This window comes from Kryptolebias marmoratus, linkage group LG16 (assembly GCF_001649575.2).
Source record: "Kryptolebias marmoratus isolate JLee-2015 linkage group LG16, ASM164957v2, whole genome shotgun sequence".
In the NCBI taxonomy this organism is placed as follows: Eukaryota; Metazoa; Chordata; class Actinopteri; order Cyprinodontiformes; family Rivulidae; genus Kryptolebias; species Kryptolebias marmoratus.
Genome location: NC_051445.1, coordinates 27,447,959 through 27,461,688, shown reverse-complemented (window position 1 = coordinate 27,461,688; position 13,730 = coordinate 27,447,959). Strand labels below are relative to the sequence as shown.

Below are 13,730 nucleotides of genomic sequence, written 5' to 3'. Positions count from 1 at the left end.
GAACGGATGGGGCCATGATGGAAGTCCTTTTAAATGAAGGCTTGCTCGCTGATTGGATACACTGGAGGCGCGGTCGGATGCTGATGGGCTGAGATGGAGACGCGGTCTGATGCTGATAGGCTGGAGTGGAGGTGCTCGACGCAGCGATTAGATGCAGGTGAGGCTGAAGCAGGTCTTCCAGTCTGAATTTACGCCTAGGCTTCATAACTTCTAGTGAATCGGATACATATGGCTAAATAACAGCAGTTAAAATTTGTAACTGATATTTGCAAAATCGTAAATTAATTGCACAACAGAAAAGTTTTGACAAAAATACTCTGTATGTTGCCCAGGCCTAGGTACAGCTACTGACCCTGTTAAAGCACTGAACTGGCACTTGTGATAAAGTTTTTTTTTTTTTTTTTTTTTTGTTAAAATAGGCATAATAAGGATAATTGTTTCTTTTAAAGCAATTATATCCAGTCTGGTTCTGGAAATACAAACAATAACTAATCAGCCAAAGAAAGTGTTTTAGCGGTTTTAGCCTAAAGCTTTTAGCTGTATATTTCCAGAATATTTCATTTCCATCACTCACACTTGCATCCGTGAAATAGTGGTTTTCATCAACTTATTTTAAATTTGTTTCCTTTTCTTTTAAAGACGTCAGGAGCTGGACTGAGATCACCCAAGAGCCATGTCTGGCCCTTAGAATGTATATTGCCCAAGTCATGATGACTTAAACTTAAATTAAAAACTTGAAAAAATCTGGAAACACCAACGCTTCTATATTCTATTGTTGTTGTTTTTTTGTTTGTTTTGTTTTGTTTTGTTTTTTCATTTCCATAATTATCCAGAACTGAAAAATACAGTATGTTTTTTAAAACTCTGTAGGCCCTTTTTCCCCCTCTTTTGTCTCTGTTTCTACAGTTTTACCAATAGCTTGTAGCTTCTTCTGAAAACCAATTTGTCAGAAGGTTCAGTTTAGTTTGGTGCAGTTGTCTCAGAACCAGCTGTCTGATGTGCCAACAAGGCAAACATAACCCCTCACCATGTCTGAGTGGCATATTTCCTAAATGACTACAATAACCCTCTGGGCTAATACCAGGAGAACGGATGTAATGGAACTGGAAACATGCATTATATTTGTGGCAGCACTGTGTGTTATTACTGCTGTCAAACTGGATAAATGCCTCCTCAGCTGCCCTCACCATCTCTCTTTTCCCCAAAGAATAGAATGCAAATCAAACTCAGCGAGTTCCAGGTAAAGTGAAGGAGAACAAAAAAGAAAAAGCTTGAACTGAATTGCAGATGGAGGAGGAGAAACAAGGATTTCTGTTCTTTTATCAGAGTGCAGTTGGAGACCAAACAGGGTGAAGCTCTTTGATACACATGAGTAAACACACAGCTCCCATGCTAATTTTCCTCGCCGTGGCTCATCTCTCCCCCTGCTAAGTGCAGGAATAGTAAAGCGTTGACCCGGTGACTCCAGATGCCAGAGCGAGCTCCGTCCCTGATTGGACTCCACAGTGCTTCAATCAGCTTAATTGGCTGCAGCCAGAGAATCAGTGAGAGGAGAGAAATGAGAGGGGAGTGCTGGAATTGGAAGAAAATGAAGTGCTGCATCATGCACGGCTCATTATTTGTTGACTGACACATCTGCACTGGGGGGAGAACCAGATCTCACAGACAAAATAAACACTTTGGGTTTACATGTTGAACTTTTGAAGCAGTCATAACTAGAAAAATTGCATTTTCTGTTGAAATGCAGTGTGCAGGCTGCATGCCCCCTATGGGTTTGGCATATTTAAAACAACGCACAGTTGTGAGATTCAGCGGGTTCATGTGGATGAACACTTTTTTTAAACCGGTCCTGTGTGGATGGTATCATTTCTTCAAACAATGTGGCATAGATATTTGCTTTTTTAAAGACCCGGCTACGTGTGGACTTAGTTCTACTATCAAGATTGTTATCAAATCTATAAGTCAACCCAGGTTTTCTGATTCTGCAGCTGTGCAAGTTCATGGTTAACATGATGAGCATCAGAGGACCAATCAGAATCATGAAGCTAGAAGAAAAACCAGCAGGGTATAGGAAGAAGAAGAAAAAAAACAGTTAAATAAGGATGAATAAATTAATAACTTGCCACAACTCAAACATGGATAATCCAAAAAAGGTTAAAAACAAAAACTACTGGACTTCTATTCTGTAGTTGAAGACGTTTCGCTTCTCATTCGAGGAACTTTCTCAATTCAGAAATAGAGAGTGTGGAGTTGAGCTTTTTTTTCTGGATGACTGAGAACCTACACCAGCTCAAACATGGATGTATTTTTATAAAATGAGCCTAAATATTTTGTTCTGGATTATTATCACTTTCAATAGTCACGGCTCATTATCCAAAGCAGAATTATTTTATTTTTATTTCCCAAACCTAAAATTAAATTAAAACCATTCAGCATGTTTCCATTAAAAAAGAAAAAAAAAAGTTCAACTTTGTCATCATTATTTTTTTTAATTTTTTTTAATACATTTTTTATGCATTTTCAGAAAACTGGTAAACAATATAGATGGATCGATGTCATGAATGATGTAAAATGTTAATCCAAAATGTCTTTTTGCATATTCATGGATTTGAGTTTTACATAAGTTTGATGGAAATATGGTCTAGAATTTGAAACCACATTTTTTGTTGTTTTTTTCATCACTAAATTTCAAAAGAAAAAGTTTTTAAGTATAAAAATGAAAGGAAATTCTAATGAGAATCAGTGTATAAAAGATACCTGCTTTCAGCAGAGTATTGTAAGAAACAGATGTGGTGTAGTGCTACAGTCATTTTTTTTATTATTTATTTATTTGCATTGAAGTCCATTCATCAAACATCCAATATTCAGCACAACAGGGAAACAGCTTTCCACTGCTTGATGCTTAGGCACACGTTATATGTGTAGAGATGAAAAAAGACATTGCTTCTGGTTCAAAGTTCACCGATTCTTTTCGGTGCTGTGTACTTCCACTTTGCTGTCAGATGTCCTCTCATGCATCTTTCTATCAATTCACTATCCTTTCCAGAGAATGCATCCCAGGCACCAGCCAGCAGGGTTTTATTTTTTTTATGTTACTTCAGCAGCAGCTGTCACATTTCCATACAGCTCTGCTTTTAGCTTTTTTTATTTTCATATATCTCATTCATTAGCACAGGCAAAATAAAACAAAATGTTGTTTGCCAAGCATATATAATGAAACATACATTATAAGGAATGAAGTTCTCTGTTAGGAAAATATTGAACAATAAGATCTCTAATATAAGATGGACCTTGGTTGTTGAAAGCTTTGTATGTTAGAAGTATAATTTAAAATCCTATTCTGAATTTGACATGAAGACCAGTGGCGTCACTAGGCCTGTTTTAGGGGGGCTGAAGCCCCCCTAAAATGTTTTCAAGCCCCCCTAAATAATTTTGGTGTCAATTTTTTTTTTAATTTATTTATTTTTTTTACAAAAATTCAATATAATGTGGTCAGAATATGAGTTTAAATAAATAACCATATAATTCACAAAATAAAATTAAAAAAAGTTCATTTTGCTTGTTAAAACTGTAAACATACTTCTTGTTTGATGTTCTGAATAAAAATATAATTGGTTGCTTAAAACATTTACACAGTAAGGTATCTGTTAAATGTGTCCAAAAATGTGGAAAAGCAACTCAGGTTTTGTTAGCTGTTTGAGAAATTTTTTCTTGCCCACTACGTTTGCTCACATCCTGTGCATCTCCTGGGGGCTAAGCCCCCCTTGTCCTTAAAACCTAGTGACGCCCCTGATGGAGACAAATGCAGAGAAGCTAAAACTGGAGAAATATGATCTCTCCTTCTCCTCCAGAACTCTGGCAGCAGCATTTTGGATTAACTGAAGACTTCAAAGAGTTTTTTTGTACACCCAGATAATAAAGAATTACAATAGTTCAGCTTAGATGTGATGAATGCTTCTACCTTTAGTGATATTACCGGTACAAGTGGATGAAAGCAGTAGGTGAAAGCAGTAGGTGATGCCAAAAAGGCACAAATTAAAAAAGCTCAAAATGTGCCAAAACTGAGTGGCTGTTTTTTTTTTTTTAATAAATGCCCTCAGTTGGATACTAAAGATCCAGATGGTGAGAAAAGTAAACAGTCTACCTTATACAAGCAGTATAAGATGCCAGCAGGTGTGCTAAACTAAATACAGCTCTCCCTGTAATCCACTCTTAAAGTTTATTAATCAAGTCAATGAAAAATGGTGTTGAAGCATATAACTAGTGTGTGATACAAACAGGTATCACTCCACCTAAATAGGGTGCTTTTGTGGTCCTGTAGCCCCTCAGCAGCTGAACCCAGTTTGCTGCTGACTATATTAATGAACCAGAACCAAGCATCTGCCATAAAGCCGCATTTCAAAGTAGGCAGGTAGGATTGATCGATGAGTGAATATTGTGACAATGTATTTTATACATTATAAGGTGTAGACCTGGTATGTATAAGAAGTGTCCAGAGATTACTGAATGATTTAGCAACAGAAAATAAATCTGATTTGACTTTATCAGAAAATCTTCTAAGGATTTGGACTAAAACATATAATTTGTTTATGGGCTGTCAGAAGCGCTTTAGCTGAACATAACCTGGAAGCACACAAACTCGTGCTCACTGAGAAAGAAATTCATGTCTTTGGACAATGATACAATATTAAACAAAGTTACAGAAACCAGATTGCTGCTCAGGAGTTCCTTAATACTTTAAAGTTTGTCATGTGTTCTTGAACAAACGGAGGAAAAACATTTCATTAGAAAGTTAGACTGCATAACAGGCATGCAAAGAACAGTGCAAACATTTTATTAGTTATCTTTTTTGTAGTTAGGGATTGGATTTCTAAAAAATGTAAAGCACATAATACAAAGTTTTATGTTGTCAGAAAAGACTGTAGGGTGAGGTAATGACTAGTGGAGATGTGCATCAACTCATTTGCATATTTATGAAACTATATCTGAATTTGTAAAATAACATTATTTACCCCTTATTGGTGATAGAGTAAAAAAATACACAAGGCTGTAGATGAAAATTTGTAGATGAACTATATCAAGGCATTGCAAACTTAAGTGGGCCAGTCTGAGGCACAAAACTCCCAGGCTGAAAATGAGTCGCACTCCAACCCTGAACCTGCTTGTAATTGAAGTAACTCATTTGATTAATTAGGCTTCATGGATAAATGTAACTGAGTATCATCAGTATAACAATAGTAATTTATCCCATGCTGTCTTAATAATTTTACCTAATGGAAGCACACACACCCACACACACACACACACACATATATATATATATATATATATATATATATATATGTATTGATGGATGGCTCTGTAGTATCTTTATCAGGAAAGCAGGAGTTCATTGACTTTTCTTAATAACATGATGTGTTCATGTCTAATGATGAATAGGCTTTTTCAAACCTCTACACTCAAAAATTGCCCAAGCCAGAATCTTACTGTGCAGTGATCGTTGCCAACTAGTTAGCAAATGGCATGCATGTAGTCTCCAAAATGCCACAGAACATTTGCAATGATTCTCAGTTTCCTTGCATGAGTTGCAGAATCTCACAGTCCTGTTGCTTAACTTTAAACATGTCTGTGCGACAGTTGTTTCTTTCTCTCAGAATAGTTATTCCGGGCATCTTGAACCCATCCTAAACCTTTCTCAATTTATTTTTTACATCCTAGAAAGCTACAGCTGTAGTTTAATACCTGCTTTTCTTATTACAAAACACATCAGAGGCTACAGCCTCAAATGTCTAGGTCTAACTCTATGATAAATAATAATTATAAAAAAACCTGATCCAAATCTGCTATACTGCATACAGTTCTGTAGGCCGATTAGACAAAAAAAAAAGTCTGTGTTCTTCAAAATGTGGCAGTGCAGCTTGCTGGTCGTTCGTTAGGTTGTATACACTCAGAATTCAGTGAGACTGCAACTGATAATTTGGCTTCAGCAATTTTAATTAGCGAACAACAGTTGCAGCCCACTGAGGCCCTGTTTACATGAGGCTGATCTCCTGGAAACGTTAAAGATTTTCCGATGTTGACGGGAATAAAGTTAGTTGTTTACACAGTGCTGCTGTGCCCATAGAACCCGCTGTAGTTTCCATGCTAGACCACTAATTGGCGCTTATATGTGCATGCGTGCAAACACCAGTCTCTCCATTAAACAGTTACATCTAAAATGGTGAACACACAGACTTGTTTGGACTTACAGTGAGGTTTGGTTGCTGCTACATATTGAAAAGGGTAAGAAACACAAACAATACTCTGCTATCCGTCAGGTATTACTGTTTTTGATCTACTTGATCATGAACAGAATACCTAATGTCTGCAACCATCTGTGGTGCGCATGTGCAATTTCACACGTTGTGGCTTTCTTTGAAATGCAAATGGGACCAAAAAAGTTCACTCTAAGACCTAGTTTCAAAAGGTTTCAGTGTCAGATAATTCGGCTGCTGTTGCCATGTAAACGAACAGCCGAAATGCAAGAGAAATGTTACCATTTCACTAAGAAACAGCTCCTTGTAACAGTTCCTGATATATTGGCTTTAGTTTAGTATACTCCTGCAAAGAAAAGAAATGAGTAAAGTTACTTCTGGTGTTTTTCAGCTCTTCCTCTTCCAACTGCTGAGAGGCTTGTCTTACATCCACCAGAGGTACATCCTTCATCGTGACCTGAAACCGCAAAATCTTCTCATCAGTGACACTGGAGAGCTCAAACTTGCTGATTTTGGTGAGTAGATTAAATTTGAAGATTTCCTGTGGTATGTTTGTATCAGGGTGCAAGTAAAGGGTTATAGTCAAGACCTCCTCTGTTCCTTTCCAGGAATTCTCATATTATCCAAAATCTTTAGGAGTACTGGACATACCTAGCCATTCCTTCTGACATTATTGAGGCATTGTGCATTAAAACCTTTTTTTCTCTTGTGGTTGGTAACTCGAGTTCCAAAAAAGTTGTCATGTTGTGTAAAAAGTAAGTAAAATAGAATGTAATAGTGAATGTAGAATGTAAACCCATACTATATTCATAATGCAACATAGTAAACACATCACGTTTGAATGAAGAATGTCAGGATTGGTTAAATAGGATACACGGATGCAGAATTGGACTCAAGGTCTTTGGTGCACAAAAAAAGAATCCTAATAACAAAAACTAAAAGCTGACAGTGCAGCAGGCAAATACAAAAGTGACAAAACAACAAGGAGCTCGCAGGGAAAAGGCAGGCAAACAAACAGTATGACAGACTGATGAGTGAATGAGAACCAGGGGAATAAGTTGTTGGGAGATGAGGAACAAGTGAATGTAGCTGGTCTGATTAGTGAATGTAGGAACAGGTCTAGGAACTGAGGAGAGCAGCTGCTGGGTATTTTGGAGGGAATGTTGTCTTATTCTTGTTTGATGTAGAGTTCTAGCTGTTCATCAGTCCTAGGTCGTGGGATTTTTTGCTGCATGATGCATTTTTCTCTGTGATTTTTGTTTCTCTATTTTGTATTCTCTTTTTTGCATGCGTTTGATCAAATTCATCTTTCAGTGGTATTTACTTGTTTTTTTTTGTATGGCTGCAGTAAAATGTCTGACACTATGAATTTCCAGAATTTGGCAATTACAGTTCTTCAGTACTTACCAGTTTAAGTACTGAAGACAATCATAGTCCTCACTTCAGCTTCACATCCACGGCAGCATCCAATATAGAGACCATTGGAGTTAAACTCTTGCTCAAGCAGGACACACACACATCTACTCACATGTTCATCCATCTTGTGCTATTGGTCCTACACACCTGTATTTATCCACTCCTATCCTCCCTCTCTCTTACCCATCCATCTCCCCACCCTTCCACCCCTTTATCCCTCACCCCAGACAGATGGGAAGATGAGGAGGTGGGAGGCAGCTTCATCAATAATGCAAACCTTGTATTAGTGTAGAAACATTACTGCGAGGGAAATGAGCAGGAGGGGAAATAATGGACAAAATACCAAATGAGAAAAAATGAAAATCCCTGGCCTATTATTCTGTCGCTAAGGTTGCAGCTCATCAACAAACACACTCCAAACCCAGAATCAGACTTGGCCTCAGGGACGCCAGATGATAAAGGTCTATACTGTGTGTGTGTGTGTTGATGGGGGTGTGTGGCTGCCAGGGCCCCCAGGGGTCCCTAGCCTTGGCAGCAGGAATACTAACAGCTGAGGCTTGTGGTTCTGGTTGGGGTAAACATGAGAGAAGGGGCAGCGTGTCAACAGGGGAGGAGGTGGGATGAACACTAAGAGATGGCAGAACCTTCAGTAGATAAGACAATGGACAATGGGTTACAGATAAAGAATTGGTAAAAGGGAAGAAGTGCTTTTGGTAATGAACCTTTAGAGGTGAAGTCTCTCTGGCAGTGACAATGAACAGAGTAAAATGCTCCTAAAGTTTTCTCTAGTTTTCACAGTTCTCTGGTCAGCCTAATGGATTTCATCTGTTAGAACATCTTCTGCCGAGGCAAGAATGTTTTGTATTTTCTTCAGACTACTTTGAAGGCCATAATCATGTAGTTTGTAGTTTTCTTTTTGCCTGCAAAAATCCTGGATATCAACCCTTGGAAGATAATGCTATTTCTCTTTTAATACCACAAAGAATTAGATGCAACTAAACATAAAAAATAATCTGATGAAGAATATTTCAGCCTTTTACCATAGTCTGACCAGCATTCGCAAAATTTTTACATTAGATGGTTTTTGCTCAACTTTTTGTGCGTCATTCACACCACAATAATTATTCCCCAAGTTAATTACTTTAGATAATGTTAAGCTCTGAATGTGAAGCTTTATCTGTTTGAAATGTTCTAAATTCAGGAGATTTTGTATTCTGAAGGTTAAACAGTAAAAACTGAATTGTTTTCATCAAAAACAGAGGATGAATTTAATTTTACTGACATGCTTGCCTTCTTTTTGTGGAGGCAGCAGTGCAGCAGATTGCTCCTTTTCTTCAGTTTCTTCTCCAGAGATGCTGGTCTTTGAGAAGCAGATGCTCTTAATCCCCGTAGTTATATATATATATATATATATGAGACCCGAGTAGTGAATTTAATATAATAAGCTGCAGGAAATGTGGCAGGCTTTAAACTAGAGACAATAATTTATTTAAAAGACATGTTAAAAAGATTAAATGCCGTATTTAAAAAACAGGTGTTAAAAGGATAAAATGCAGTGCAGTAGTAGGCGGCAGAGTCAACAAATAAGTCTGTGGAACAGTTAAAAATCAGAGTCTTAGCTAGACGAGGTGGGGGCGTGTCCTCCCTCCAACGCTCCTTGCGTCTCGTCTCCAGCTGACCGATCCTGCGCGGCAACCAACAGGGGGATCTTCTCTAGTGGAAGATCTTGGCGACAATCCAGTCCCCCTTTCTCCACAGCAGCCAGTCATCCGATCCTCAACGGCGAGCCGGCTGTTCGAACCTCTGCAACACCCTCCAGTCCTTCCATTCCACTGCCCTGCGTCCTGCGTCTATCCAGCACCCCTCTTTTTCTCTCTTTCTCTTCAACTGTCCAGCCACCCTTTTATCTCCGATTCCTCAGTCTGCACGCTACTTTGTTAATAAAGAACACCTGCGCTGTCAAAGTGGGCGTTTCCGGCTGTGGGTGGTAACGTCACCTCAAAAACAATACAAAATTAGCAAAACATGCAACACAGCAACCCAAATTAAAATAACCCAAAATGAACTAATAAAGAAGCAAACAACTCCAAAACACCAAAGTAAATAACTTGGAAACACCAAAGCAAAACATCACAATAATTCAAAAAGGTCACATTACCACATATATATATATATATATATATATATATATATATATATATATATATATATGTATGTGTGTGTGTGTGTGTGTATGGGCTTTCTTTCCTCTAAATACATGCATAATATTTCATTTTAATGCAGACAAACTGCACCAAAGCATAGAAAATCTGTTTAGGTGGTAGCACCATTTGAGGTGCAAATCTCCCTTGGCAACAACTAGATTTATCTTTTAGCTTTTATATTCTTTTATTCAAATGTATTATTTTTAAATTGAATTAAACATACTTTCTTTTTGTGAGGTCTACAGTCGCCTGATAAAGTAGCTCATTGTCTTGTAACTTAACAGATTTTTTTAACATTGGTAAAAATGAAGTCTAACATGGAGGCAGATAAGGAGCTTGACTTTAACTCCTGATTATCTTACAGTTTTATCCTGCACATCACTGTATCTCGGTGCTGCTGGCTTAGAAGGCAAATCCTGATCAGAGAGTAACAGTTTCCCATCAGCCACAGCAGGCTGAGCTTCATATCCGTTCTGTTGGATGTGGATTAAACCACATGCTTCCTTTTGCCCCTTTGTGAATTTACTCACATTTTAATGAGGAAAAACAACCACCACATTATGTCAATGAGGCTTTGAGGAGCTCACGTTTGTTATCAAGGACATAGCTAATTGAGGCCAACTAAGCTGTTTGTACGGAGGTGATGTATGTTTGTGCAGAGAAGCTGTGTGAAACATTATGCTTTTCTCTCTGAGGACAGACATCTTTTGCACCTTAAAGTAATTATTTCAGACCTACTGTTATTTGGAAGTAGCCGTTTTTCCAGGTGGATCATCAGCAATGTTGGCTGTTTCACAAACTTAATACTTAATTTAGCAGAACATTAGAAATAATACAAGAAAATTTCTAAAGATATTTTGAAGGTTGCCAATAAAGCTCTTCCCCAAATTTCTAACATGTGTCACCTTTGTTTTCTAAAGTGCGAAAGTAATGTGGGACTTTCTTTTGTAAGAATCTAGGCTGACCAAATGCTGATGTTTCGATGTATAAACAGGACAAAAAGTGTAAAGAAGACCAAACCAAAACAAATCTTAAAGGTGAACTGAAATCAAATCTCAAAAAATTGACCTTTCATGATTGTTATTTAATCAAACATACAACATTGGAGGGACCCGTTTTTCTGACCTAAAACTGAACCAATTACCCCAAGATTATTGTCATGACATCAGCACACAACACTGCAAATCAACATAAAGATGGCGGGAGAGAGCGAACGTTGCTAACTTAAAACTAACCCAATGCTAACTGGATGCTAGCTTGTAAACAACATTAGTGTGCTTGTGAATAGTGTTTATGATCTCTCACACCAGAGTAAACTAATCAATAGCAGTTTCAGACTATGACATTTGTTTAATCACACATGGATTGTTTATATTTTTTAATCAATAACAAACTGCTCTGAATCACAAACTTATCTCAGGCTGTCGGCCTGTAAGCAGCTCAGACCTTTTAATGACGGCGCGTGTTCACTTCATGTTTGAAGTAAAACTTCCTGTAGCTCGTCTCCTCTGTGGAGATGTCCTTCTCTCCATTTGCCTTTTTTAAAGATTAAAAATAGTTAGGACTGCTGCTGTTTTTTTGGCGTGAAGCCAGTCCCACACAATAATGAGGGTCAGAGTGGTGCTCATCCTTGAAGTGATGCAAACCCGAGTTCTGTTAGTAATTCCCATACCAGAGCTTAAGAATCCAATTCTGAGGAAGAGGATCTTTTGGGAAGCCAAAAAATGAAACTCCTGTGATATTTTCTGGCCGGTTTGAACAAATAATTCCAACAAACTGAACTATATTGTAGCTGTATTCATCCACTCACTGATGAATGCTGTGAACCTCAATGGCTCTGAGAACATCACACATCAGGGGGGTCATGGAAAAAGCCGAAAACATCCGAGTGGTTTCTTCAGGGTTTGATATTAAAAAAAATAGTATTATTTATTTTTTTTTTTATTTTACAATAAGCATATTTTATGATTTTTTTTTTCAACTGATGTTGGCTTCAAAACACTGCAGTTCAGCTTTAAAGCTGCTTCTAATGGCTAAAATAGCTCACAAAGGTAACCACACACACGTGTCTGTCACTGCCTGAAAGCACACTTAAGCCTCCTGTGGCCTTTGGGTCAAACTGACCTGAACTTACAAATGCTTCTCTTCCTCTCTTCAGTTATGAGACCTTCAGGAGGGTCAATAAGATAGGCGGACAACAACAGGGAGTAGAAAATAAGCCACAGTCACTGTCAAAAACTACAAGTCATATTGAAAGAAAATTTTGAACTGTAAGCATCTGATTTCAGCATAAAACCATATTGCTGCTCACTGTTGTCACCTAATTTCTTAACTTGGTTTTAACAGTTCTTTCTTGTATCAAAAATTGCTGGTATGTGCAGTCATTTCCAACTTGTCACTTGGTCTCAATGTGCACTAGTTGTTGCACACTACAAACTGCTGGGTTAAAAACAACCCAATTTATAACCCAGCACTGGGTCAAATTTGGACTAAAGTAACCCTGGGTAGTTTTAACTCTGCAGGGTTGGGTCACGAGTTTGACCAAGCATACTGAGGCATACTTTCAACCCAAAAAATTAGGTTAAAATGATCATTTGTTGAATTAGAGTTCTTCATAAATTGAGTTAAAAAGAACAACCCAATTGTTGGGTTATTAGAAATTTACAAGTTGGGTTTGTGCTAGCTAAGATTGTTAGTATTTGCTAGCTAGCACCAACTTATGTTATTTTAGAAAAACCAAACTCATTGTCTCCTATAAGCTAGTGGTTAACAAATCCAACCAGCATAATGACCCTCTTATAAGTTGGTTTTTTTGCCATTTTACTTTGGCTTATTACATCTTGAAGCAGAGGTCCAGTCTAGTTCACTTTGGTCAACTTCTGACTTCAATTGGCAGACTGTCAAACATTTTTGACTCAGCTTTTGACTAAGTGTTAGCCCAATAGCTGTCACTCATCTATTGAGTTATCAAAACAACCAAGCAGTTTTTAATGTGTGAGTTTAGATCGCCATAAACAGAACTTTAGTGTTCAAATGAGTATATCTGCAGCTATCTAACATGGACTGATGTGTGTTTATTTTCTGGGAGCTTCTGTGTTGGTGCTGGGAGGGCAGCTGCTGAGATAATGATGTGTGAGGAGAGAAGCAATGTGACAAAGGAGATGAAGGAATGTCACAGGCATCCACAGCAAACTGTTTGGATCTCCCTGGTGTGACGTTCCACCCGGCGGCTTGTCACAGCACAGCCACCAGTGGGCTTGTGCACAATCGCAGATGGACTGTTTGAAATCCATTAAAGGGGAAAAAAACGGCTGCTGATGGGTTATTTGCTTTAGACCTGGAACAAAACTGAAATACATTGTTGGATTGGATCAGCGTTAGTGTTTGTGCATTTGTGTGTGTGTGTGTGTTGGTAATTACTGAACTAGTTTCATGTAGGCTACAGTATCATCATGCAGAGCTCATTACAGTCCATTTTGTGTTGGGAAATGAGGTGGGACAGTAGCAGGTGGTGCACTCCACATGCATGAATGGGTTTATATACACAAACATACGGAAAGTCATGCATCCTTACTTCAGCTTTATTATACCAATGTGTATTTATTTATTTTTTAGACTTAGCACATTAAGGACACTCAAGCCAAAAAATGATTTACACTATTTTAACTTAGTAAGTTGGCTCAATTAGACAGACAGATACAGGGATGTGAAAAGTGAAATCCTCCCTATTTTTGTTCTAGGGTTTTACTTATCATAAAAAGGATCTGGTCTTTACCTGGTTCTAAAATGATTTGAATCTAGCCTCATGTGTACGAAGACACACAGCAGATTCCATCATGTCATTAAAGTCCACACC

At 37.9% G+C, this 13,730-nt stretch overlaps 1 protein-coding gene across 4 annotated transcripts in view; it reads left to right on the top strand.

Moving 5' to 3' along the window:
* The window catches only part of cdk14 (cyclin-dependent kinase 14), a 257,244-nt gene that overhangs the window by 115,852 nt on the left and 127,662 nt on the right, over nucleotides 1–13,730 (top strand). For all 4 annotated transcript variants that reach the window (XM_037980343.1, XM_037980346.1, XM_037980345.1 and 1 more), the window contains one exon: nucleotides 6,646–6,769. In XM_037980343.1, the coding sequence (XP_037836271.1) occupies nucleotides 6,646–6,769 (124 nt within the window). The remainder of the gene's footprint in view (nucleotides 1–6,645; nucleotides 6,770–13,730) is intronic.